The following is a 27,851-nucleotide window of genomic DNA, read 5'->3' as shown; positions in this document are numbered from 1 at the left end:
TTTCACTCTGATTCAGTGACAGCAAAATAATCCTGAATTTTCCTTTGTTTATTGTGTTTCATGGTCTTCAAGGGAAAGAGGATAAACCTATGCTGATTCCATACATAACAAATACACACAACTCAGCTTGCAAAGTACAGCGACGACAATGAATCCACACTGCTTGTGAACAAAGGTAACAGCGCCAGAAAACACACACAGTAGGATGCAGCATGGCACAGAGGTTATGTAAAGCCACTCGGGAGGAATGTCTGTGTACGATACGCGACGTCAGGAGGAAGTTTCAATCACAGCACAAGAATGATCAGAAAAGTTCACATCCACATCTCATCGGGGTGCAGTCATGCTGTCAGGCTTCAAGGCTGGATCACCTGTTGGGCTGATATGAAGCTCTCTTCTTCTGTGGCACTAAAACTACAACACATGTGCTCCAAGTAGTATTAAATTGTACCCGTCTAAGCATTATATAATGAAAAAAATAGAACTGTTTAATATAATAATTTGTTTACATCAACATATTTATAATTGTTTCTGGATACAACCTTTAAACAACACACTAACATGCTTCTGTTCTGTTGTTTGTTCCCACAGGTGTTTCCCACCGTACAGAATAAACCTTCATCTCCATTTTGGGGGCTTTTTATTTACAGCAGTGAGTTACATCCAGTTACATACAAAGAGTCACAATCAATGTCAGGTAGCATCTGCATCTTTTAAAGTGGGTAACAACATGTTCGTGGACTGGTTTTCATCAGAAATCCTCGTCAGATTGCTGTTTGTATCAGCTTGTTTGTAAACGCCCAGATTCAACAAGTGTCTCATGCATAAAAAATAAAAATTAAAAAGATAGTGTAAGGCACAGAAAACCTATAGGTATGGCATATGGCAGTAAAACATCAACAACAGTCACCTGCATTTAAAAAACATCTTTACATGTGTATAGTCACAGTAAGATTAAAGAAATAGTTTAACACTTTGTGGAATATGCTTATTTGTTTTCTTGCCTAGGGTTAGATGAGAAGACTGATACCACTGTCATATCTGCTCAGTAAATATAAAGCTACAACCAGCAGTCAGTTAGCTTAGCTTAGCATAAAGACTGGAAACAGGGATACAGCTAGCCTGGCTCTGTCCACAATATGCCAACCAGCAAAACCCAACACGTTCTCATTCCGACCTCGTCACATATCGACATTTGTTCATGGCTCTTTCACGTCCAGATACAACGTGCAAGGTACCCTGGGTGCGTTGGTTGTTGATGTTCTAGGACGCCATGTCAAGTTATGCTTGTTACGGTGCATGCATTGTCTTCTTTGAAAATACACGTCTGTTTTCACAGGAAATTTACCATTTACATACAGTCTCTTTCAAAATAAACGCACTATGCACACTACATACACTATAGTACAATTATGGGATTGACATTTTTTTTTCCTTCAACAACTAATGCACGTGGTTAGGGTTAGGTATTGGCTTTAGAATCTTACGCGACGCAACATGGGTATCCGGAGTGGAAGTCGGTGTTCGTTGGACCCACCATTTGAGCTTAAAACTCAAACAAATACATCCTTCCTGTTAGTGCTCCTTCAAAAGCCCCACTAATGTTTCTGGTATTATTTACATTTCGATACTATTCATGTAGCTCCGTTCTGTGTGGGAGAGGACATGAAGAGAGAGAATAGCTGGCACAGTGTCTTGTAGCTCAGTCTGAGCCACTTTGCTTTTTCCCCATTTACAGAGTCAGGGCTGTGTATGAACAGCTAATGTTAGTTGACCATGAGGAGATATTCACTGGATTTGACAGAGAGTGTTGGATTACAATCACAGGCCGCACCTTTAAGCTGCCAGTATGATTTTCAAAAGTGATTGTCAATGGGTCACATATCTTTGCTCCTGCCACACCTGTCTTACTGTAGATTATGGGGGTGTTTAGCCACTTCAGTAAGTTTCCGATCCAACGTTCACACCCCTCTCACATCCTCATATTGGTTAGCTGTGAGGAGATAAAGGAGCCAGGGTTTTAGCTTTTTCTGTCACTTTCATGTGAGCAAACAAGTGCAACACTATCAATGTCTTCAAGGGGTGACTGTCTGAAAATGTACACTGTTCTACCCATATTTACACAATGCCACAATATAAAAAGCGGTATCAATCATCTTATCTAACTCTGCAAGACAGCAAATAAGTGCATTTCTGAAAATGTCAAACTATTTCAGCAAAGTCATACATACAAACTATGGACGCCAGATTTAACTGTGACAAAACAGATGAGGCGGTAGAGGAGGCCTCAGCTTATTAGCAGGACATGATGAGGCTCTGCTATGAGCTCCACGCACGGTAAATCTCAAAGCTAAACCTCAGTATCAATATACTGTGTGTGTTAAGGGACTGTTACCGACAACTTGACACCTCCTCTTTAACAGGAGCTGAAGAGAGCGAAAGTCAAACCAACAGCAACGTGATGCTTTTACGCCTCATGTTCACACACACATGTATGCTTGCACACAGGCATGAACACAGACATACAACACACTGGATTATGCTCATGGTGTTGGCTGTATTATCAGCTGCGATCAATATATTCATGACTTTTCTTGTGTGGAAATCCATCTTACAGTGAAGGCGAGAGGCTGCAGCCATGTACACACACCTCAATTTACAGCCTACATTCAGAGATCATTGCAGTCGATTTCAGACCGGTGGCTGAGATGGTCATCTTGTCTTAGTGTAACAACTGATGGCAGGAGTTCAATTCATGTGAGCACGCCTTTGTGTGTGTGTACAAGCCGATGTGTGAATGTGAAACAAGTGTGAAACATGTGGTTTTAGCCATGCTTACACATACTGTACATGGCACAGAAAATGATTACACAAGTGTGTGTATCAGAAGTAAATGTTAACTGGTAATATATACAATACTATATTCATTTTTACACAAATTCTCTATTTGTTAACTGTGATCATGTTATTACATGTTTTGTGTACTGGACAGCGTTGAAATGACAAATTACATTATGGAGGCATGGTGGTGTTAGATGCAGAAAGAAGAGAAAACTTTTTGCTTGATTACAGAGAGAGAGAGAGAGAGAGAGAAAAAGAGAGAGAGAGAGAGAGAGAGAGAGAGAGAGTATATAAATGTGAGTATATACTGTCAGTCAGGGTAGATGAGAAAGCCAGAGAAGGTGCTGTATTTGTTGGTGTTTCCGCCGTGAACTTTGCCGCCGTCGAGCTGTACGCACACTTCATCCCCCACATCCAGGTGCAGGATGACGCTGTTGGAGGCGTAGTCGTAGTTCTGATCCGCATCTTGAGCGATTGCACTGGCCCTCACCTGAGATAGAGACAAAGAAAAGATGTTGATCAACTGCAAAGATGGAGAAAATAGGTGATCATGTCATGGAGTGCTTTGGTAGCCGAGTGGTTACAGGGCATGCTATATAACTACAACTTTGCTGCATGTCATACCCCTCTCTATCTCTCTCCCAGTTCAACACTGTCATATGTCAAATGAAGGTGAAATGCCTAAAAAAAAGATAAGTGATGTCATGAGTGTGTTTTGCAAAGTTTTGTGGCCTGTGGTGAAGCAGCTGATTGTCAGTATGCTCTGCTATATTTTTTCATGGGCATTTTCAGCCCTTGTTATAGACAGTGAAGAGATGAGGGAGATATATATAGCAATGGTCCCTGGCTCTAAGTCTCAGGATATAATAGGGACAGTTCACCACAAAATCAAAAACACATTTTTTCCTCTTACCAGTAGTGCTATGTATCACTTGTTTTGGTGTGAGTTGCAGAGTGTCGGAGATGTCTGCCTTCTCTCGAATATAATGGAACTACATGGCCCTCTGGCGCTTGTGGTGCTCAAATCCCCTCCCACTCTAAAAAATACCTGGTTAATCCAGGTATTTTTTAGAGAGCAGTTTCATGTAGGAACTATTTAGAGTGCATTCAAAGCTAGTGTTAGAGCTCAGCTGAGCAGGTCACCGTTAATGTTTACATCTTGTGCTGTCACAAGCACGCAAGCTTGCAAAGCAAGCATGCGGAGAAGCATGCACCACAAACCAAGTGCCATTTATTTCCACTATATTGATTTTTGGGTGAAGTGTCCCTTTAAATCTTCTTTTAATCTCTGAAATGTATTTTTTATACCATATTACAAGGACCTGTTGTTCTAACTGAGATTTAGTCTTCATGCATCTTCCAGTGGGAACCTCCGCATATTTTACAAAAATGTGAGACAGAGACGAAGATTGAGGTTGGACAGAGGAGGAATGTAGAGCAGTGTTTCATATCTATTTTGAAATGTGAGGTGATGGCATGATTTTTAAGATATGTACACAAACACAACTGCAGGTCAGTGTTTTTGTTCAGATGTGGAAAGTTGGACCCTCATTTTGTTTTTAAATTTCAGTACTAAATGACACTGAACCATTTAACTCAACTCAATAACAGTCTTTTTGTTTGTAATGACTCCTCAAGGCAAGATAATACATCCCACCTATTACTATGTACTACAAACTATACAAACACCACCAAGGCATTTCATAATTTTTTTTACGGAGTTTCACTTTGATGTTGTTTTAGAACTTTTATGTCAATAAAACTCACTGAATTATAAAACAAAAAGTGTACAATAAAATACATAAATACAAGAAACAAAGCTTTAGACTGCAGTTATCGATCTGTGATTATCCATGTATGCACATCTACTACTTCATATTGAAAACTATTGGAACGATAGTCTTCGATCTTTCTATAGAGGAAACCGATGTCTCATCCATGTGCCTCTACAAGCCTCTTCTCCCACAATCCTCTCTGCTCCTATTTGAATCTCTTGTCCTTTCTTGTAGTCCCAAAACAAATCATCACCTGCATGGAGGCATGTTCACCCCATCTAAGAGTTAATTACTGGGCTAATTTAAAAGACAAGGCAGGAACAGGATTTCAGTGTGTTCAACATGAAGATAGCAAGAATTACAAAACGAGTGATTGAAACAGTTTCTTTTAAATTCAGTGTTTTATGTAGGCAGATGATTTTAATAGGTTCATCTTTTAAATTTTATCACAGTATCCTGACCAAAACCAGTCTGTTCCATGACCAGGCCCAAAGTAGCTATCAGGCACGATCATCGTGAACCAACACGGTTTCTGTCCGACCCCAACCTGGCCTGAACCACTGCAGCAATTTTGGGCCCAAGCCTGATTAAACATCAGAATTCCTAGTATGAAAAACATTATTTTTCTTTTAATATTAGAACTCTACAAGCTCAAGTTAATTAAAGTCTTTTCGGCACATTTGTGACACAAACTCTGACATGCACCCACTCGCACTGAATGTTCAGCACACCCCTAACTCTGTAAAATACCATATATATTAAATAGAGATAGTATAACTTTTCTCCTCACTAATGAGAGGTGGGAGTCAGGATGGGTTGATGGCAACACAGCCCATACATTATTCATAACATTACATGGACTACAAGGTCTGTATTTAAAAAATAAATAAATAAACACATGGGTTAATTCGATGCAAACGTGACCCATTCAAACCCAGGGGAATCTGGGAAATTACGGCCCAGCTCAAACCTGGCATGTTGGGTTGGGCCCAGTCAGGCTCGGGCAGAGAATCAAAGCCTGTTCACTTTATCTGGATGTAACCGGTGCCATTTTATTTCCTGTTTTGTTCTGTGATCTTGGTGTAATGTCATCAGTACAGATGCCTTCCTCTCCACTGGGTAGATAGATGAGATGTGCAGTGATCTTTGGCCTCAAACCTCCATCCGAGAGCACAACCTGTCTTAGCTGCCATCAATTTTTCCAGAGGATTGTCGCTCACGCCTGATCCACCTGTTGCAGAGAAGAGGCTGATAGGGATTGTGAGGAAGGCATCAGGGAGGACATCGGTTCATTTGTTGAGCAATTACAGTGAACAGAATGAACGTGCAGACATACACACGTTGGCTGTCGTTGTTGAACTTCAACAATTGTTAATCCGTGGCAATGAATTTCTGGTAGATTTTGGCTGTTATTTCACAGGTGGCTATTCAGCTTTGCAAGGCTCACATATTTACCTTCCTGTTCCTCCAGAATGTTGCAGGCTGTTTTGGGGTTTGTTGTGGCCTGAAATGCCATGATGCAGTGTTCATGAGCATTTTTTGCAACGAAATTGTGGGTGCAAATAAAAACTGCAAAAATATCGTCGGCCCTGTCTTGGTTTCGGAGCCTCTTGTTATGAGCATTCAGTTTGTCAATAAAAAAGTTGTGATTCCCACTCACGTTTTTACCTTTCCATTATTTAAACAAGGTCAACATCTGGTCTCAAAGACCTTTCTCACGACATGTTGTCAAGATGATGAGAATCATGATTTTTTATTGAGTTCTTATTGAGTTTCTGTGGGACCTGATTCCCTGCACCACTAAATAGGCAGGAGGTGTGCATGTTGTCCTTGACTCATCCAGCATTCAGTGTTTCCCATGCTGTGTAAAGCAGGGACATCTACCTGAGCTGCTCTTCACCTGGTCTCTCTGCTTGGTTAGCACAAGCTAACTCAGCAGCAGCAAAAACAGCTTGATTACATGTATGTTGTTAAACCCGTTATAACCGTTGGGTAATGTTAGCCGTATGATGCTAGTGGTTAGCACTGTCACTGTGTGTGACTTTGTCCCAGGTGCTGAGATCACACTCCTGCAGCAGGAGCCCCATGATATACAGAGGGAGAGGAGGGGCTGAACAAATCAATAGAGTGCTCCAGGGATGATGTTTTCCTGTAGGTCAGCGCAGAGGTTAGCGGTGCCCTGCTTCCCTCATTCAAAAGCCTCTGGGACTTTTCCATTGGAATTAGGATTATTGCAGAAAACAACCTCTGTTGCAAACAAACATATATAATACTTACGTGTTTTGTTCAGCAAGATAATTTTCACAAATAAACACCACTTTACTGATTTTTGAAGCCTAAATGCAGTTGGCAGAGGTAAAAAGCAAACGTGAGGCTGTAAACAAACCACACCATGGTTGCATGACTTAACATCCCTATCATAGCAAGCTATTTGTTTGAAACTGCCTTTTCTTAAGACACATGAAAGCTTCAAAGGTCATGAGAGGCGTATTAACTGACATGTTTTATGTTGTAGAACAAAATGTGAAAGTCTCTTAAGCTTGTGTTAACCACAGACCTGATTTCAGGCATCGAACCAAAAACCCATTAACAAAAAACTATTTACTTTGAGACAAGGGAACTGGTTTTAAGACTCATTCCGGTGGCACTCTACACACTGCAGCTCTACAATGAAATGAGATTTGACCAGGTAATTGGTGGTAAATTTGTGGTGATAAGACAAAATTACAAAATTATGCAGAATTCAGAGGGATTGGCTGGATTTGGGGTAATTGTTGCGATTGCAATATCCTGGAAGGACTGACCTTTGGTGAGGTTGTTAGCAAAACCACTGCCTATTTCATATCCAGTTGATACAGAGCAACATTAGCATTTATTCCTGATGGATGTAAGTCCAATATTTGCTCTGTTTTTAGCATGGTTTCTGGTCTGAACCAGTTCTGAGGATAATATCTGTCGCTTTAGCTGCTAGATGCGCCTCGCTGTTGCTAACTTTGACTGTCTGCCACTTACTGCTTTGCAGGTAGTGTATGGTGGGTTCAAAGAGCCTTTCACTGAAATTACGTTGGTAAGAGTATACCAAAAGAAAAAGAAGAAAAAAATCAAAACTTGTGGGCTAGACAATAAAACAAAAACAATGAGCTGAAAGACAGGCTTCATAATGATGAGGGGAACTGTGATCGGTAAGTAATTCTCAGTGGGTTCATCACTGCTAGCAACCTTTATCACTCTACGCATTTGATCAGTAAATATAAAATATAAACTGAAGGGGAACACATCTTTGAGTCAGAGTCTGAGCCGGGTTTGTCTGCACACGGGTGGCTGAACTGGTGACTAGTAGCTAACAGTGCTAGCAGCGTAAAAATGGCAACAGTGCTGACAGAGCTAAGGTGTTAATTTGGGCAAACTGGAGAGTGGGTGCTTCACTTCCACATCCCATAATTGGGATGGCGTTATCAGTGGTAACCACAAGTAATGCAGTATGGCAGTGGTTAGGTAACACAAACAGGGACTCACATGCTATCCCACCAAAAACAGAAACGCTCAGATTACAATACACACAGAGGGAGCATGATACCATTCTCTGCTCAGGACGCCATTACTCTGCTATCTTTGTAAAGCAAATACTAGTTAGCTGCTAAATTGATGTTCGCATACAGCTCCATTAAATTTGAAGAAAGTAAATTACATTTACAGCGAGTGCATCAGTAGCTCTTGTTTAGCAGAATTATTTGGGGTTTGACAAACACTTTTATATTTGATTTTTTTTTAAACACGAGGAAACTGATATATTTCTCTAAATTGCAAAAAGGGAAAAAAAGAGAAATTCTAACATATATAATGTTAAACATGGACAATATGCATTGGCATGGACAAAAACAGTCAGACAACACCATAGCCTGAAAATTACTAAGCAATAAACAACGTAATCAGCACCCTAATGACACAGTTACAACAAGAGCTTGACATTAAGAGCTTCATAAAACTGGCATCAATGTCTGCCATCCAGCAATATCTGATATTCAAAGCCAACAAACCAAGGACATTCTTCACTCTTTTATGTACATCTGGACAGGTTTATGTGTGTGGATGTGATTAAACATGATGCTGGGTCTACTGGTATGACCAGACATTCAAGATGAAGTCGTTACATCAGACGATTACTGTACATGTTTGCACAGCAGTTAACACAAATTTGATACCACTAAGCACAGATCTAACGATGCCTGCATATTCCAAGATCAAAACGCTCCCCTACATGTTGCTATGAAGAAGTGGTTTCATTATGACCTGGTTGAAGGCAAACCCACAGATTTGCTAAATGTAGTCGCATGTTTTGTGCTCAAAGAATTGGCTTTTCTTCATTTCAGCGTGGGTAGAGAGCTGTTTTAATAGTGAATAGGGCAGCCTGGTTCATTATGTGGGTGATTCTGTTAAAGCGTACTTTTGGTATTTTTTAACATGGACCTTATTTTCCCATGTTTTTGTGTCTACGTGAGTAATGGCAACAACCTTTTTTAAAACTGGTCCAGTATTGAGAGATACTGCTGCAGCAGCAGCAGCAGCAGCAGCAGCAGCTGCTGTGAAACAGGCTGCAATATAACCACTCTGGGCATGTTCACACTGTCAATTTAAGTCCACTAAAAGTGCTTGTTTTACCACTGACAGGCTCAGATTATTATTTTAAGTGTCTGACAGTTTGTGGAAAGGATCCCTACAGAAATAGACCCTTTATTAAGAATAAGATAATTTTTTGTTTAATCGCCATCACTAAACACACCAGATTCCATTTAAATAAACATTATGTTTAGCGTGTATAGAGCCAGCATATTTTCACGTCTAACTGGGTAAATAAAGGGTTTACTTCAACCTAGTCTCTATATACAGACTCTACATTCAGTGAATGTAGAATCTCAAATCAAACCAGAATGCCAAAAAATAGGGGGTCTGCCCCCAGAGGCTGTATCCCCGCCGGAAGTCAGACGCTGAATACAGCCGATGGGTTCGGAGAATGACTTCACCCTAACCAGGGTTGATGATTGTTGGAGCGGTGGAGAGATAAACGCAGATGGCTTTTGTAAGTTTCATTTTGTTTCTTAAGACTTTGAAGGAAGTGTGTTCAACAGGTTAGGGTTAATAAAATCACTAGTGTGTTGGATTTAGTGCCATCTAGTGACGAGGTTGCAGATTGCAACCGACTGAAACTTTTCCTTTCTCTTGTAGAAGTACGTTGGCCGACATGAAAACAGAAAAATGCTGATGGCCAAATCTAGAGCCAGTGTTTGTTTGTCCATTCTGGGCTACTGTAAAACAACATGTGGACTCCGTGAAAGAGGACCCGGTCCTTTCTACCAGCTAATTCTAAAGTAACAAAAACACGGTGATTCTTAGTTTAATAAGAGTCTGGTGAGTTTGGCTATAGTGATTTTGGGGGTCATTCATTCGTTCATTATCCATAACTGTTTATCCTGTTAAGGGTCATGGGGGGGCTTGAGCCTGTCCCAGCAAACATTAGGCGGGAGGCAGGGTACACCCTGGACAGATTGGCAGACTATCACAGGGCTGATACATAGAGAGAGGGACAACCATTCCTGCTCACATTCACACCTGCGGACAATTTGGGGCCACCAGTTCACCTCACAGACAACATGTCTTTGGACTGTGGGAGGAAGCCAGAGATTCTGGAGAAAACTCAAACCTGTAACCCTCTTACTGTAAGGCAGCAGGGCTGATTTTGTGGCTGTTAAAAAAAAAATCATACTCTTGAGCAATAAGGTCTATCTCTGTAGGGATCCTTTAATGTTGTAAGACACTTTGAAAACATTCTGAGTCTGTCAAAGGCAAAACAAGTTAGTGGATGTAAATCGTCAGTGTATGATTGGTTATTAATTGTCGATGGTTACATTGCAACCTGTTTCACTGCTGCTGGCTGCAGCCCTCTTGCTCAACACTGGCCCAATTTCAAAAACTGTTGCTCCAATTAGTCACTTAGACACAAAAACATGGGAAAAAAGGGTCAGGGTTAAAAAATATGGAAGTTACCCTTTAAGTTCCAAGTTGTTTTTGTACCCAGTAAGCAAATCTGCTTATAATAAATTGCACTATCATTTGGTAAGTAACCAACTATTCAAGCAGAAGATCCATTTAATAGTGGAAAATAAAGTACACAAGCACATACATATTAATGAATGCAAATATGATACCCTCGCTCCATCCTTGTCTCCGGCTCTGGGTCTCACTGAGGATATGGTCCATCATCTCCACCAGTTATCAAGCTTCCCTGACTCTCTTGTGATCACTAAGACAAATCAAATAAGACTAAACTACCCATTTCTCCTCATCCCCCATTCAATGAGGAGTTTTTTTCCACACCCATTTCATCAATTCAACCCAATATATTTCTCCATACAAGCATTTCTCGCATGTAGAGATGGTGAACATTTTTCTTCCGCTCCTCGAGACAGAAATGAATCGATACATTTCCTTTGTTTTAATTCAACTCACATCACTCCATTAATTGTTGTCTCTCCCTCCACACCTCACGCCCCCTTCCATCACCCCTCTCCCATTTGCTTCCGCATCGCTATCTCTTCATTCTGGACCCATCTATCCATCTTTTTGTGTCCTTACACTCCAATGAGATGCAGGTCACGCACACATTTTCTCTCCCCCGCCGTGGCAGTGTTGGCGGGAGCAGCGACTAAGTGTGTCCCTGTCCGGTCTAAATCGGATTGATTAACGGCGTGCTGCTGTGGCAGGTCTCCTGAGGACCCCCCCTTCCCTCTGCACCCCCCACCCCTCGCAGCATCCCTCACCCCTCCCTACCTCCAGATGTGTCAGGGCGGGCTATACACGGCTGCAGGCCTCGGTAATTGGTAGTCGGATAGCCATGGCAGCTCCCCGCCTAATAGGTCCAACTCCTCAATAACTCCATACAATCACAATAAATGGGGGCACAGGATAGGCTACAGTGGTCAAATGGGCCCATGAAACACTAGCAGGAGGTCAGGATTAGACCCCCCCAAACACACACACACACACGCACAATCTATCTTGCTCTTGCTCTCTACATCTCGATAAGAGCAGCTCTCTTTGTTTTTTATGAATCTCAAGTGAACACCTGAGAAAAACCACGCAGCATATGAGACGTTTTGTTATTTTATACTGTTGGACTGTTTTGTTCTGAAGGGACTGAACAGCTCCCCTGAGGAGACCTAATAGGTTTTTCGGAAAAATATAACAGTAAAGAGATTCTGACATCTTGTACGTCCAACATCTGTCTACATGGTTGAGCGGCAGGATTCCCCTGACAGTATTTTCAGCTGACATAGAGGCTGACAGGCTGCTGTAACTTGCTACGACTACAGTATAGTATTACAATTAAAATGGGTTTACATCTCTGCATGTGCATGGACGACAGTATTACAATCCCTCCTATTAAAATATGTGATTAAACTGCATGCAGTACGTTAAAAAAAGACTGCTACCCACTTGTATCAAGCATGTTTAAGGGTCATGCAGAAGTGATATTCACACCACCTTATTGAAATGGCCTTTTAAACACGAACAACAGCTAATTACATTTATCAGCCAAAAGGACACAATGTTATTTATGGCTTCTTATGGTTGACTTCCTCATGAGACATGTGGGTTTACTTAGCCTTGACATTTAATATGTTATGATTAATTCATGGTTGCATTCTCCTCCTATATAGTGTAACCCACTGGACAAGTTAGCTATCTTATACATTTTATGCACATATTTTTTTTAGAGTGTGGCATTTAAAATATCATCACAGCCATCACCAGTATTATTGCCACAAAAGAATGTAATTAAATATCTGAGCTGTTTTCAGTAAAACAAAAAGTACTATTACAAACTATTTGTTTATGATAAAAATGTCTTGCCATCAAATAAAAATTCAAATATGTGTAAACAGTATGTTAAATGGATTGCAAATGGACAAAAATAAATATATTTACTCAAGTACTCTTAGGTACGATTTTGAGGTATATACTCTACTTGAGTATTTTGATTTTATACAACTTCTTCTACATTTGAAAGGGAAATATCACACCTTTTACTCTAGAATATTGCATCATTCACAGGGGGGCATTTTTCTGCAGAATGCATAATCTAACTGGAATACTTTAAGTACTTTGTAAAAGCTGATAAACTAATCTTACTAAAAATAGATAAATGTAACTATTTTTTAAAAGGTATTTATTTTATATATGCCTTTAAGTTTATACCTTTTTAAAAATCTGCTAATAACACCTTTGTGCTTTAACTTAAGTATGAATACGAGTAAAGGACTTTTACTTGTAATTGTTTGTTTTTTTTTGTTTTTGTTTTTTTTACAATGTTGTAATGGTGCTTTTCATTAATTCAAGGATTTCAACACTTCCTCACCCACTGTGCAGTTTATTATAATTTCTTGGACCGAGCCCAAGTTGGTGACATTGCAGAGCTTTGTGACACTGAAACCAGCACAGATGAATCTGCAGGTTTGGCTGTCAGCAACAATCACAGTGAAACCCTGTTTTCTTTAAGTGCACAGGAGGCACCGGGGCTTTGGGAGTGAAAACAAGAGGGAAAGGCAAATCAGGATTATTGTCAACAGCGGCAGAGATTGATAGCGACGAGGGAGTGAATTTCTGTCTGTTGGCCCAACGCTGTTCTGACTTGATCTGCTGCTGTTGGGGAGAAGGGAGACCCGCGGGACAATAGAGAAGATTACACTGCCTCCACTTTTCATTAGGGGGCAACATTAAATGAGAAGAGAGTGACTGAGGAAGGTGGGAGAGAGAGAAAGAGACAGAGGGGAAATTGACAGCATAGAAATAATTCACAAACAGTGCTAAATGCTCAATAAAATCTACATTCTCAGCTGTGAGCCACTGATTTGTGTGACATATTTAAGGGCTGACACATACTGTATTTCAAATTTATTTAGCTAAAGATTTTCATCATTTTTATGTGTATCGACTAAATATCAAAGTGTGTGTTCATAATGTTTATGTCTGAGCTTTGTCTCAGAGAAAAATGATGGAAGGAGGGTGTGGAGGTGAGGAGAAAAGAAGGATATGTGGTAAAATGGAGGGCGTGAAGGCAGAAATTTGGATAAGGACACACAGGCGGGCCAGCAGCTGCATGCACTTTTAACAGTCTAAGCACAGGATTCGGGTAAAGGAAGCCAAAGTTGAGAGGGGCTTTGAGTGATGGGGAGGGAGCTTGTTGGATAACAAACTGATCAAGCATGCCTGCTTCAGAGGAGGGGGTGGGGATATAAATGAGGTTGGGGAGGCGGGCTGTCCATGTAGTGTGTTATTTTTTTCAGTTTTGTTTTGTTTCGCAGTGGTGCCTTGATCCTCTGGTAATAAAACTGACAGGATTCATTCACTGTGATGTACAGACCTCTCAGAGCGGAGCGAGGCGATTGAGACGGGGTCTCTTAAACTTACCTGAGGGACCTCTGAGGGTGAACTGGGAGACAGAAGAAGGGCAATTGAAATGGCCCTTTTTTGTGAAAGCCGCTGTGTTCTCGCCGCCTCCACCCGTGTGTACCAGCCCGAGGTGTCCTGTTTCTATTATGCAGGTGGTCATGTAACCCTTCTCCTGCACTGCAGACTCACACACTAATTGGCATGGTAAATGTTAATATTTTGCCATGACACTCAAGACCCACGGTGTCAAGATGTTGATTAAAAAGTCTCTAATTGGCTCTAGACTGAAACCTTTGAGGGTAGAAGAGGTGTCTTAATTGGATATAAATGGGTTCTGTGGACAATCAACCTGCAGAGCATCAGAGCAAAACCTCAGCTGTGGAGGTACATTATAGTATTCCTTTATGACATACTGTTCACTACCTCATATTAACTCCCCGTGTTTTTCACAAAGGTATGTGCACAGGGACACAAACAGCAACACTCATTTATTGTCTAAAATCTGTTCACGGGTCAGAAGCTAATATCCCTCTTATGCTGACATACCTTTTTCATTTTAACAATCCAATGTACATGTTACCATTGACAATGTTTGCTCTACCACCATCAAACCCTGTGAAACACTGCTTTTTATAAAAGAGACAAAATCCTGCTTCCTTGATAAGAAGGAATAATGATATAATGGGCAGGCAAAAGGCAAGCACAACAAAGGCACGGTAAAACACAGTAAGAACCAGCCGAGTCGTTTTCAGTCGACAGAATATAATGGCCTCACCCATTATAACAGGAACATACATAGTCAAATAATGGCTGTGTGCATGAACATGTGCATAAATGTGTGTGTTCTCAGAACAAAAGAGACAACAGGGGCAAGCTGCAGGCTGTATGAGAGGACCCGGTCTGTTTGCTCTATAAGAAAAGCTGTCTGAAAGGTTGGAATTTTATCCTTTAAATGTTCCCCATTATAATGTGAGGCCATTTAACACTAAAGCAATGCACCACACAGAAAATCAGTCTGGATTATTAATCATTCTACCAACACAAGCAATCGTTGAGGAGAAAAACATGGCTCCCAAAAGGCAAAAATAAATCTGAAACTGTCTAATGAGTGCTACATGAGGCCCATATTGACACCTTATCTGACGTACTGTAATCAGCAGCTTCCACCTCTCACAGTGGCCACATCACACCTACCTACTGGAGCCGTTCCTTTCCTCTAATTAAGACAGAGCTTATCATCACCACAACTTTTAAGGGGTACATTTAATTATCGAACTTGTATATATACCTTATTAGCTTGTTTTCTTATGTACATGCATAAATCTTGGTTATCAGTTTATACATCGTCTTTGCTGTCTGCTGACAGCCAGCCTCAAAGACATTAACTAATGAGACATTTATTCATGCACTATTATAAAAACCAAAATATGCACCTTTATGAGAATATATGGACCTGGACACATTTAATGCACCTTTTCTCCAAAGTTTAATTCTCTAGTTTTAATTAATCTTCCTCTCCAACCTTTACACCTTACATTGTTAAGGCTGAGCCACATGTCAGAGCATTTTGTTGGGCTTTAATAAGGCACAGCATGGTCCACCACTCTCCTCTTCCAGTAAGATCCAACCTAATGCCAACACCACATAATGAGGTCACCGTGTGTCAATAGCAGATGAGATGCTGAAATGCTACTACCAGGGATGGTTTTGGAGTCAGTGGAGATCTGGGGCTTGGCCCTAAAACCTTTGAATGAGTCTGGGGCTACATGTATAAACACATTAATATTATCATTATTATTTTTATTATTATTATTATTAGTAGTAGTATTATTAACACTACAGATCTCCTACAAATTGAGCTGATTCAGCTGTGATCAGGCCAACAAATGGTCGTTATCAGTGGTGACAGGCATCATAGATATGGGTTAATTGGGGCCTGCCACACCTGCTATTGGGTTGAGAAGGCCATTATCAGGCCATGAAATGAATTTTTTTGTCAGAAAGGGCTTTAATGAGACTTTCTTCCTTATGTGGGAAAGCCCCTGTATAGGCAGGGTTGGTGGCTCACGGGACTTTTTACCCAGGGGACAGGGGTTCAAGTCCCATGTGAAACCAATATTCACACCCAACCACGATCTTTTCCTGAACCTAACCTTGTCATTTTGGTGCCTAAACTTAAGGAAAGGTAAATAGAAACCTAACAAACAGGTAAAGACCATTGAATTGGCTGATAACAACCTTCTGAACCTACAAGCAGGTGTAGCTGGCTCCCACTGACCAATATATATGAGGCTGATAACCACAGATAATGGCCATTTAATGGGCTGATAGCCTCCCATGGAGATGCTGATTGAACTATGTTTGTTATTGAGGTTGTAGCAACATCTGAATGTTAAACACTTTATTTTCTGCATTCTGGTAAATGTCATAATACTTAATGCTTCAACTGTGTGTAATTGATCCTTCTTCTTTATGTCTAGATTGCTGTCATTGCTTTTGAGGTTGCATATTGCCACCACCTACTGAAAGGACAGTTCATCCCAAATTCAAAAATACATATTTTTCCTCTTACCGGTGGTGCTGTTTAACCGTCTAGATTGTTTTGGTGTGAATTATCATGTGTTGGAAATATTGGCTAACTGAGGTGCAAACGGAGGCAAAACTTTACACCTTTAAAGGTGTTTTGTCTGTTTACTAATGCCAAACAAACTATGCGCTTTCAGGTTTTGAAAGAAATCCTGATGTTAGCCTATTAACATAGGCATATATAATTATATTTTTTCACTATGGAGTGACTCTGTGGCTTCCTCTTATTCCAGGTTCAGTCTACACAATATTAGCCGGATAACAGCCCAACATGGCCATCCTACGGTGTTGGCTCAGATCGTGAACAGTAATGAGTGTTGTGCATGATAATCCACTGTTGTGTTCCCTGTAGTGTGTCCTATAGATGACAACCAACGGTGCGTCTGCAACGCCTCACGACATCCTGACAGAAAGACTAACATGTTTGATCTTCTTTTGTCTTACACCACTCTTCTCGTCACAGCCGTCACTTTGACCAGTAGGGACACATAGCAATCTGCTGCCAAAGACAACTGTATGGCAACAATTCCCCAGCCTTTTTGATATTTCCTTTAGGCATGTTACCATGAGAGAGTGAAAAAAAAAAGAAAATGCTGGCATGAAATAGCAGAGGCACTTAAGCAACCCCATGAGTACTTCCATTAGCATCAAGCTAACAAAGAATGTTCATCCTTCATACTCACCACAATTACAGAGGGCACCAGCTTTATCTGAAACTGACTACACTAGATACGAGCCTTTATTTCTCATTCCTTCTGTATTTTTCTATTTTTATTGAAAAAAGAAATCTACTCCTGTTTGCCCTGTAAAGTTTAATGCATCATGCCATCGTTTCAAACTCAACACTTTCTGTATCTGTTTGAAATTAAAAAACCCTTCTTGTTTTCGGTAGAGAGAATCCCTTCATTTTCTTAAAAGACTTTTATTGTGAAACACTTATGAAACTGTTGTGGAGCACTCAGGGACTTGCTTGGTTTTCATGCAGTACTGCAAATGTAGCTGCTGCCATCTGGTGGCACTTTTATGTTACTACAAAACCAGTTCAGTTGGGACTTGAACACTTTTATATTAGTAATAATGAAAATAGGAAACAAATAATCTGATGACATCACACACATCGTGAGAAAAGACCAGCAATGATTGGTCGTGGACCAACTTGTGGCCTGCTGTGTCTGTCGGCCAAATCTCGAGAAGATTTTAGAATGCCATACTTGCCTAATCTGACTTAGTGACAGAACATATGTAGTCTGAACCTGACATCATTTGACGTGAGATTTTTTTGGTCACCATGAGAGTGTCACTTTCATGATTTTGCATTGGCATACTACTGTATCAGAAGTTCAGAGCGACGGACTGGGGCTGACCCAAAAAATTCGAAGCTTCGAAGCTTCGTTCGATGGCACGGGATTCGATTGTGAAAAAAAAAAAAAAATTGAAGCTTCTGCGCTTTTTTTTCCGTTTCTTTGGGGGAGGCCTTAAACGCAACACTAACCCCCACCAGTTCGATACTGACAACGAGCGCACTCAGAGCTGGCAGACATGTCCAAGAGGCCATCAGATGTGTGGTTGCACTTTCAAATATGCCCCACAAACCCCAGAAAGCAGAGTGCCAGATTTGCCAGAAGCAATTGGCATATCACAACTCAACGACAAATTTGGGAAATCACTTGAAAAACATAAGTAGTAACTAGTAGGCCTAATATGCATTTTCCAGTTCCACCAGTCTGCTCTGAGTCTGGTGTCAGAGACACTTCTGATGCTCTGAGTTGCGCATCTGTTAGATTGTGCTGCAGTGTGCGCCGAGGGTTTTAATTTAGTGTTCAATCAAAAGTTAAACACTACTTATCACCGACCATTAGTGTTTTTTCATTTGTGAATATTTTTATCTTAATTCTGGTGTTGGAAGAAACCACGTTTTTGCCATTTTTTTTTTTAAAATCCCCTCCCCCATTGTGTGTGTGTGTGTGTACTACAGGCTGACCAGCTGACCAGCCCAGTTTCTCCCATATTGGACCAGCTATAAATATTCACACCTCCTCTCCATGCTCATCATTGTAAAGGGCAAAGTACATATTGGTGGTGAATTATATATCCATTGAAAAGGTCATCTACCTCAACACCAATCTTTTGATGAGTGATGGGACACCATGAGTGAGGATGATTCCTTGCCTTGACTGACTCATCACTGCAAACTTGGTGCAAGTTTGCACATCAGCTACACATATCATTGGCCAACAGCTGGCCACACGAGTCTGATTTGGTTCTTTTATGTCAGTCATAGCTTTGTCTCCTCAACGCCTCCATTAGGACAGAGAACACTCTCGTGTTGCATTTTTTTCTCATCGTCCTCTGTCCACTCTCTCGTGTATATCCATCAATCCATCTCTCCCTTTCTGTCAGCCCACTTGTCTGTGTCCTGCCTTTCCCTGCAGTGATCTCTCCTTAGGATGTGTCTTATTCTCAGCTCCCTTTGACAAGACATTGATTAACACCACATATATCAGTCTGACAATTGTTGCACAGATGCACACACACACACACACACACACACACACACTATTGAAAGGCATACAAGGAATAGTTTGGCATTTTGAGAAATGCGCTTATTATTCACTGTTGCGCTCATATCTGTAGGGTAAATATTTAGCTTGAGCCCGTAGCATGTTATCTTAGCTTAGCTGAGCGTAACAGTTTGACACTTAACCCCCATAAAATGTCAAATCAAAATTTATCATCATCTTCACACTTTTGTTTTTGTATGAATTCAACAAACAACATATAAGGTATTAATCTGCTAATTAGTGTTGGGCAGTAATGCAAAAGGTGTTTTACAGTATTATAATTACTTATTTTCAGTGACGAGTAGGGAAAGTAATGATACAACAGTTGCTCATCCCAGTTACACTCCGTTTGCTGCCTAAACAGGAATTTGATGAGGGGATTTTACCAGTTTGTCCCCCTGAGCTGAGGGGAGAGACTGCTGAAGAGCAAGTTGGCTTGGTTTATGGGTTGGAGGTGTGAATCATTGCATCAGCAGAAGGGACATGGTGTGTCTTTCTAGCTGGCTTGCTAACATTAGCCACCAGTAAACTGTATTTATAAATCACCTAGTTTTGTTGAGGGATGTATGAGACTAACATTAAGCTAGCTGTTGATGGTGAATAAAAACTTCCTAAATAAGCCAGTGCTGCCAAAATATTAAAGTTTTTTTTATCGATATGTTAAATAGTCAATAAGCAGCGATCTCCGGGGCTGAGAAATGAAGCCCACGTGGAAGTGCCAAAAACTGCAGTTCCTCAAATGAACACTTGAGGCTGGCTCCAAAAGTGAGCCAGTCCCATAGACGCCCATGTTTAAATTGTTAACTTTACAGCAGAAATAAACATGTTTACAGCTTGGTACAAAAAACTGTTTTATCTCCATAGCTAATATCAACAATCATGACAGCTGTGCGGGGGCTGAATATTATGTAATCTGCCTGTTTGAATTTCATTAAGGGTTAAAGTTATGCGTAATTAAGGGTGTGACCACTTTGAATGACAGGTTGTCTGCCAATAGTCAGATCCACCCCTCCCTTCTCCACAGCTCCACTTTCTCATCCAAATATGGCCACTTCTGGCTAAAAAAAAACCAAGATGGCAACAGCCAAAATGCCAAACTTGAGGCATCAAAACAGGAGTCCACAAACCAGTGGGTGACATCACAGTAGCTACGTCCATTCTTTTTATGCAGTCTCATATGTGATGTGGGGGTGGAGACTTTGTTTGTGGAGTTGTTTAAAAGCACATTTGAAGGAGTGATGCCGAATAGCCAAAGTGTAATGTAATTATGTCATTAATTCCTACTTTTGCTGCTGAGCACTTAAGTTAATGACTACTTGTTTACAATACAATGTTTTCAACAACCTGCCCAACGTTCAGAGCTTTACAGGTACTGCTAAGTGTGTTCTGTTACCTTTGGACAGAGCTGGGCTAGCTGTTTCCCAATTTCTAGTCTTTATGCTAAGCTAGACTAACCAGCTCCTGTGACATAAAACTGTCAGACCTTTGCTTCAATGCTTGTTCTCACTCATAATCATCTCTCAGTGGGATAATGACAACTTCAAATCTACATGAACAAAATACCCATTCAGAGAGATTTTTACAGTAACAGTGACAGAGTGATGTCTTTACAAGTCTCTAAATTGACAAACTTTTTCAGTGTTGTCCTCAAGGTTTCTCTCATTGACCTCAATGGCTCACTCTGCTACAAGAGCACTTGTCTATTCAGAGAAAAAAACATCAGGTGCAATGAAACTGTGAGGGCAAGATCAGCACTGAATTGGGTTAAATAATTTAGGTGATGGAAAAGATAATTAATGGGGAAGGAGTCAATAGCCAGTGTGGATGGAAAATTGTGTGTGTGTGTGTGTGTGTGTGTGTGTGTGTGTGTGTGTGTGTAAAGGAGGGGCACAGGTGGAGGGGAGAAGATCTCATCTAAAGGCTATGAAAAATTTAACAGCAAGAGAAGACAGGAATGACAATGTCTGTGAAGGCACGCAACAAACCAAGTCCCCCAATTATATCTGGCAGTTAACTGTCTGTCCTCTTTACTCCGCACTTTATGCACATCCCGTCAAATCAATGAAATAGGGAATAACTGTTTTTATGGACTAGATCAGTCACAAATAAATCTATAATATAATGATGTGTGTATTTGGGAAGTCTATAAAACCAAAGCAGTAAAAAACCTCAATATATTTTATACTGAACCTGACATTTTATTGATTTAATCATAGTTGTGAGCAAGTATGTTAGTTTGCTGAGAATCTCAAGACTATTATAGAATATTCTAGTTGAATTTGAAATTGATTAGTTGTTTCAGGAATTTCTAACATTCTCTGTTTCCAGCTTCTGAAAGAAAGAATTTACTGTTTTTCTCTGTATTGAATCATTGTGAATTTAATATCTTTGGGTTTTGAAGTGTTGGTCAGGCAAAACAAGCAATTAGAAGATGTCACCTTGGGCTCTGGCAGATTGTGATGTCCATTTTTTTCACAATTTTTAAGTATTTGACAGACCAAAAGACTATTAGAAAAGAAAAAAATAGTGTTAGCAGCCATAATTCCATATCCTTCTTCGTCTCCATCTCTACCCAAATACCCATTGTGGTAACCTGATTTAACTATTGTGGGGTGCATGTGGCAGTTAAGTGTCATTCAAGTAGCTAAAAATGTTAAAACAAATGCCCTTGCAATATTTCAATTATAAGAAAAAAAAGTCAATGAATGAATTTCTTGGCCCATGCCATAATTTGGACCAAATTTCAATGAAATATGTCCACAAGTTTTTGAGATTTCCCACTAAAGAACAATCAAATTGAACCAGGGGTGCATGGGTGGTGCAGAAAAAACACTGCAACAAACCCATGTTTGATTGCCAGCTGTAGGCACCATGATGTTGTTGTTGGTCATAGAAAACATTATTAAATTGTGACGAATGGTGGGAAAGCCAACAAGACCAGCTGCATGACCTTATAGCTTCACTTGTCACTCCTACTGATAGGCAGAGGTGTAACGTGAACCCCGGTGAAGCTCATTGTTGGTGATAAGAACCAGCAGGAGTGCGGCTGCAGCTTTCCATACGCCAACAGTAAGGTTAGCAAAAGAGTGATAAGCAAGACTGCAGGAAAACAGAAACTCAAAAATTGAGGAAAACCTTAAAAAGTCCACACAAAACAATAACCAGATTGCTGACATGGTTAAGACTTGCATGTTCAGTGTTTGATTTAAGCTGTGGACTTTTGTTGCATATAACATATGTTTCCTGTCTATCTCTGATGTCTACCACAGACAACAAACCAAACAAAAAACCTTAGATGTATAATGCCACACAGCAAGCACTGGTCAGACAGTGACGCCATGTCCCACAGCCAAAAATGGTCCTTGGACACCAGAAACTGCAGATGGTGACATTATTTCCCTGTCCAACAATATTCCAGTCAGACCCTCTCTTACAAACCAGGAAATCTGATTGACAATTCATTTGTTTGGTTGTGAAATGGTTGTGATCAGACAGCGACTGTGACTTCCACTTCACGTACAAAGACTCATATTGAGCAAAGCCCATTTGCTCAATATAGAAAACTCATTCATTCCATTTATGTGTACCTCTGTGTGTAAATTTCGTTCCTGTCTCACTGTTTTAAGCCTGTGCTGTTTATAAGAGCCAAAAGTCTTTATCCAAGCTGTCTTTGACTGCATGTGGAAAAAGAAGCATTCAAGGCTTTCTGCCAGAAAGTCAGATGAAGTAATATAAAGAAGGTCAAAGTCTACATAGGTAAGAAGTTGTAATGGATGAATGGGTCAGCCACAGGGCTTATGCTCTGGGGACTGGGGTTCAAGTCCTGAGTCAATGTTGGTTTATTATTTGTCCATGTTAGCATTATATATCAGTGTTGCTAGAGCGCCCAGGAAGAACCTCCCACTGATGGGTGGTAGCGTTGTGGACATCGGCACAACTTTCATTTTGGAGCTATCTTTGAACCACCACAATGGGACATCTTGATTGAATGTTCATCTCAGCGTTTGCTGGTCAACTTTGCATGTTCACATAATAAGGAACAACCAAGCGGCAACCTCCTGGGCTGAAAAAATGAAGCCAATGTGGAAGTGCCAAACCTGCAGTTCCTTAAATGGCCACTTGAGGCTGGCTCAAGAAGTGAGTCAGTCTCCACAGAGCCCCCTATGTTAAAATGCCCAACTTTACACCCGAAATAAACATGTTTGCAGGCTGGTACAAAAACTGATTTTTGGTCTCCATAGATAATTTCAACATTCATGACAACTGTACGGGGGATGTATTTTTATATAACACACCTATTTACATTTTATTAAGGCTTAAAGTCTTGCATATTTCAAGGTAGAGCGGCTTTGACTGAGGGGCTGTTTGCGAGTCATCACTGCGGTATATGAGTGAGACACACCCCTCGCTCCTCCACAGCTCAACCTGCTCGTCCAAATATGTTCACCTCTGGCTTCAAAAAACCAAGATGGCAACTGCCGAAATGCCAACCTCTAGGCTTCAAAATGGGAGTCAACAAAGCAATAGGTGACGTCATGGTAGCTTTGTCCATTCTTTCACACGGTCTATGGGAACAACTTCAAACTGGGTATTTTTCATATAAGATCAGTGAAGAAGGTTTCAATGGAAATTGCTGAGCTGCACCCTGTTGAAATTGTACTTGCTGTAGGCTATCTGAAGTCTTTTACGATGTTAGATATAAGCCTATCAGTGAACAGCAGCTCCGTAGCGTGCTGGTCTGCTTAGTAGCAAATTGCTGTGCGTCCATGTACTGTGTAAATTACCTGTATAAACCACTGTTGTAACATCAAACACTACTTGACTTGTAACAATGCAACACGTTTTTTTTTCTTCTCCTCCAGTAATCCCCAGGACGTCACTCTTCTGTTCCGCAGCACACATGTCAGAATCAGGGCTCCTCAACATAGTGAGGGCTTAGTACTTCAAGCTTGTCACGGATCTCCAGATGGAAGCATTCAAGGCTTTTTTCCAGGCATTTGTACTTGTTTATTTATTAGTGTTAAAGTCAGAGTTCCTCAGAGGACAGTAGCCAGCTGTTGCATTTTGGCTTTGTTCCACTGAGACATGGAGGATTGTTATCATCTTGATCGCTTGGCTGTCACTCTCTCTCTCTCTCTCTCTCTCTCTCTCTCTCTCTCTCTCTCACCCTTTGTGTGCAAGTTGTACAATTAATTGCAGTTTTCGTTTTCCATGTTAAGCTGTTCTTAGTCCCACCTCTGTTTCTGCTCTCATGCTGCTTTCATTCCCTCTTCTTTGTCCTCCAAAGTAAATCAATGACTTTTAAAAAACCTTTTGGAACTTTTTCTGATTAAACAGAGGGTTGATATACAAACACTGAGATACAGTCATTTTTATCTTAATTCTCTTCTAAATAAACAGCATTTGGATTATTTCTGCTTTATTTTATGGAAACTTTGCTTTAGACTTTTCTTTATCTTCATCAAAATTCTCTCAGTGCATATTGTCAAGAAACAATTTTTGTTTTCAACATGGTCAAAAACTAAGTGCTAGTCAAACTATTCCACAATACCAGCAACACCTGTGCACAATGCTACCTTTGCGATCCTTTTAATTATCACGATTTGTTGACCCTGTGTCAGAGAGGTGACGTTTTGTCTCACCAGGAAAAAAAACAGCGTCAGTCATTTCAGCAAATGCCAAAAAGCAACATATGTTCGAGTGACAAAGCCCTCTAGTGTCTGTCCACCTGGAGAAAAAGAGAAAGTTGTGTGACGCTGTTTTAAAGCTCCAGAGTCTGCAGAGAGTGGAGGTTGGGATGGACGGAGGGGTCAACATTAGAGTTTGGCATGTGAGACTGCTGTCTGCTTCCTGTTACCTGTCGACAGTAAATGTTGGTTTCTTGTGACTGATGTTATCCTGACTTTAACAATTACTTATTCTAACCTAAGTGAAGGACTTTAACTTTGTCGTTTTTGTGACTAAACATAATCAAACCTTAGTTAGAGTGGTGTCTGATAAGGAAATGATTTAAATTTTCAATGTTTATGTTTTATAACTGTTTGAAAGTATTAGTTGAAAACTAATAATCACTGCTGCTGGTGTCACAGAGTGATACTGAATCTAACTGTTCTCCCTAGTTTTGGTTGGCTAATATCTGCAGAGTGAAAGTTTGTTTCCAAAGGTAGAACTTTCAGATCACAGAGGGACACTTCATACACACAAACACCCCACAGAAGCCCTCACCTGTCCGTTCTTTTTCAAGTCAGCCCACATGCTCGTCCCATCACCTCCTCTCATCAGGACGTGGTAGGTGAAGTAGTAGATGCCAGGCAGAGGGCAGGTGAACTTGCCGGTGCTCGGTTCATAGTAGTTCCCTACGTTGGTCACCACGTCATCAAACTTCAGTATTTCACTCCCTTCGTGTTGTTTCCGCAGGCCTGCGTAGAAGGCGATTTTGGGACTGTAGAATGATGGGCCATAGCCACCAGGCCCAGGTCCTGGTGGACCAGGGGGGCCCGGCTTGCCGGGCTCTCCGGGGGGCCCTTTAGGACCTGGAGGACCAGGAAGTCCAGGGCTCCCTCTGAAGCCCTGCTTGCCCCTGCGGTTTGAGAAGTCTGGGGGCTGAGGGGAGACGGGTGTCAGCTCTCCCTGTGGGGGGGTGAAAGTGTCACACACCATCTTGCAGCTCCCGAGCATCTCGTAACGCGTGCCCCCTCCTCCAGACCCTCCCCCCTTGGTGGTGTGGACCAATAGGGGAATGGCCACCAGCAGGACCAGGACCATGGCCACGCCGACTCCAGCCCCGATGACACGTTTCTTGCGGCTGAGCCGGGAGGCGGCCAGCGTGAGAAAGTCCTCCTCCCCCTTAGCTGGAATGGTTGTGCCGGCCAGACTGAAAGCTGAAGAAAGTAACTACTGGATTGAGAAGGTGGAGGAGGAAAATATGTGACTGTGGGGCAGAGAAAGAAAATGCGGGGCTATTCTATAAATGGGACAGGCAAGTCTCAGACAGGAGAAAATCAGGAGTCAGGGGGAGAATAGTTTTTTCCATTTCTTGGTGTTCAGTACATTTGTTTTGTATCCTTAAATATTTCAGTGTCCTCTGGTTCACGGTGTCAGAGGGCTGTCGACCTGTCTAAAGATAATACATCATTTTACAGGACAAAAATAACAAATATTTTAAATGTATTTGTCAAAAATGAGCATCACCGTTGAGATGTTGGATTTTTGGCAACTATTTTTTTTTTAAAAAAAAATCCAGCTCTGGGGTTTTGGAGGCTCCAGTGAAAAGCTTTCAGTTGATCAGGCAGAGAGCTGTCAGGTGGGGTCTACAGTATTCCCACTGGAGTTCATCTCACCCACCACATACGGGGAAGGGCGCTTTACTTGTCTGTCCACGAATGAGAAGAGAAGAACAAGGGAACTGCTAAATCTCTGCTCTTTTCTCCCTTCTTGTGTTGTGGTTGATGGGCTCACACCTCTCTATAGATGCTGTTATAGGAGCCGGGATTAGATTTATCTCAGCAGTCTACCCCTCCATCCAAAGTACAGATTTGTCACAGGTCATAAAAAGGCAAATTCTGAGGAAAGGGCAGGCCAAATCGCATTGAATGTGGGACATTTCGTTTTAAACGCAGCTTGGATGAAGCAGAGAACATTTTATCGCAGCATCACAGGAGATCACTGAATGTGTTGCAATCTAGAAGGAAAGGAAGACACACAATTAAATAAGAACTAACAAAACCAAATCCCTTTGCTGTAACACATATTAATGTTTAACTGAAAATGTAGAAACAGATTAAACACTTCCTTTTGTATTTAATGAATATATAAAATTGTATTCAGCAATTTATAAGAATAATGAAAATGTTATACAGGATACAAAGAGATTATTCATACAGTATCTTATTTAAACATGTGATCAGTGATAAAAGTGCAGACATGAACCTCATTAATTTAATAATCAAACGCAGCGGGGTCACAACTACTGATTTTATGACAGGCCTAAATTCATTATGGAGATTTAAAGCAAAAATACTTCACTATACTTCTAATAATCTGGTTATACTAATTCCCTTTAATTAAAATGGTCATTTCAATTTTAAACACTCGTCCAGATTTAACCAGAGCAAGAGGAAATAAGGATTTCACCAGTTAACTTTTAAGAAACTTAAATCAGCTTACCTAGTTTTTTTCTGTCTTTTATACCCGGTCCTCAGTGATATTTTTTCCACGCTGCGGGTTCAGATGGAAACGCCGCAGGAAAAGCTGCTCCAGGACCGGAATGAAATCCCTCCAAGACTGTGCGCTTTTCACTGTCGCATCGGGTGAAGTTTCGCTGCAGCTACAAACTCAAAGTCACACTAATAGCCTATTTCAACTTGCAGCATCTCATCCAGGACTCCTGCATGGTGGCCGGGACCGCACCATGAAGGCAGCGCTCACAGGCAGTCCGAGCAGACACGGAGGGAGGGAAATAAGAAATAAAAAAAGAGTAACAACACAACGCAAAAGTCGCGCAGCGCTCCCTCAGATAAAATCACACATTGCGACGAGTTACTTTTGCAGACTTTCGCCCCGCAGAAATCCCGCTGCAGAGCGACTTTATTTGCAGAGCAACAGTTCACTCACTTGTTGTATTTTCCGTCCTGCTTCTCTC

The 27,851-nt window shown here is 41.0% G+C and overlaps 1 protein-coding gene across 1 annotated transcript; it reads right to left on the bottom strand.

Moving 5' to 3' along the window:
• Positions 1 to 27,851, bottom strand: c1ql4b (complement component 1, q subcomponent-like 4b). The gene is made up of 3 exons (XM_033625934.2): positions 27,377 to 27,851; positions 25,436 to 26,891; positions 1 to 3,331 (listed from the first exon to the last, which is right to left on the bottom strand). The coding sequence occupies exons 2-3, from the start codon at positions 25,973 to 25,975 to the stop codon at positions 3,152 to 3,154; spliced, it is 720 nt and encodes a 239-aa protein (XP_033481825.1). The 5' UTR covers positions 25,976 to 26,891; positions 27,377 to 27,851; the 3' UTR covers positions 1 to 3,151.

This window comes from Epinephelus lanceolatus, chromosome 1 (assembly GCF_041903045.1).
Source record: "Epinephelus lanceolatus isolate andai-2023 chromosome 1, ASM4190304v1, whole genome shotgun sequence".
Taxonomy (NCBI): Eukaryota; Metazoa; Chordata; class Actinopteri; order Perciformes; family Serranidae; genus Epinephelus; species Epinephelus lanceolatus.
Note: the sequence above shows the minus strand (reverse complement) of the source record. Positions and strands in the feature narration are given on the sequence as shown.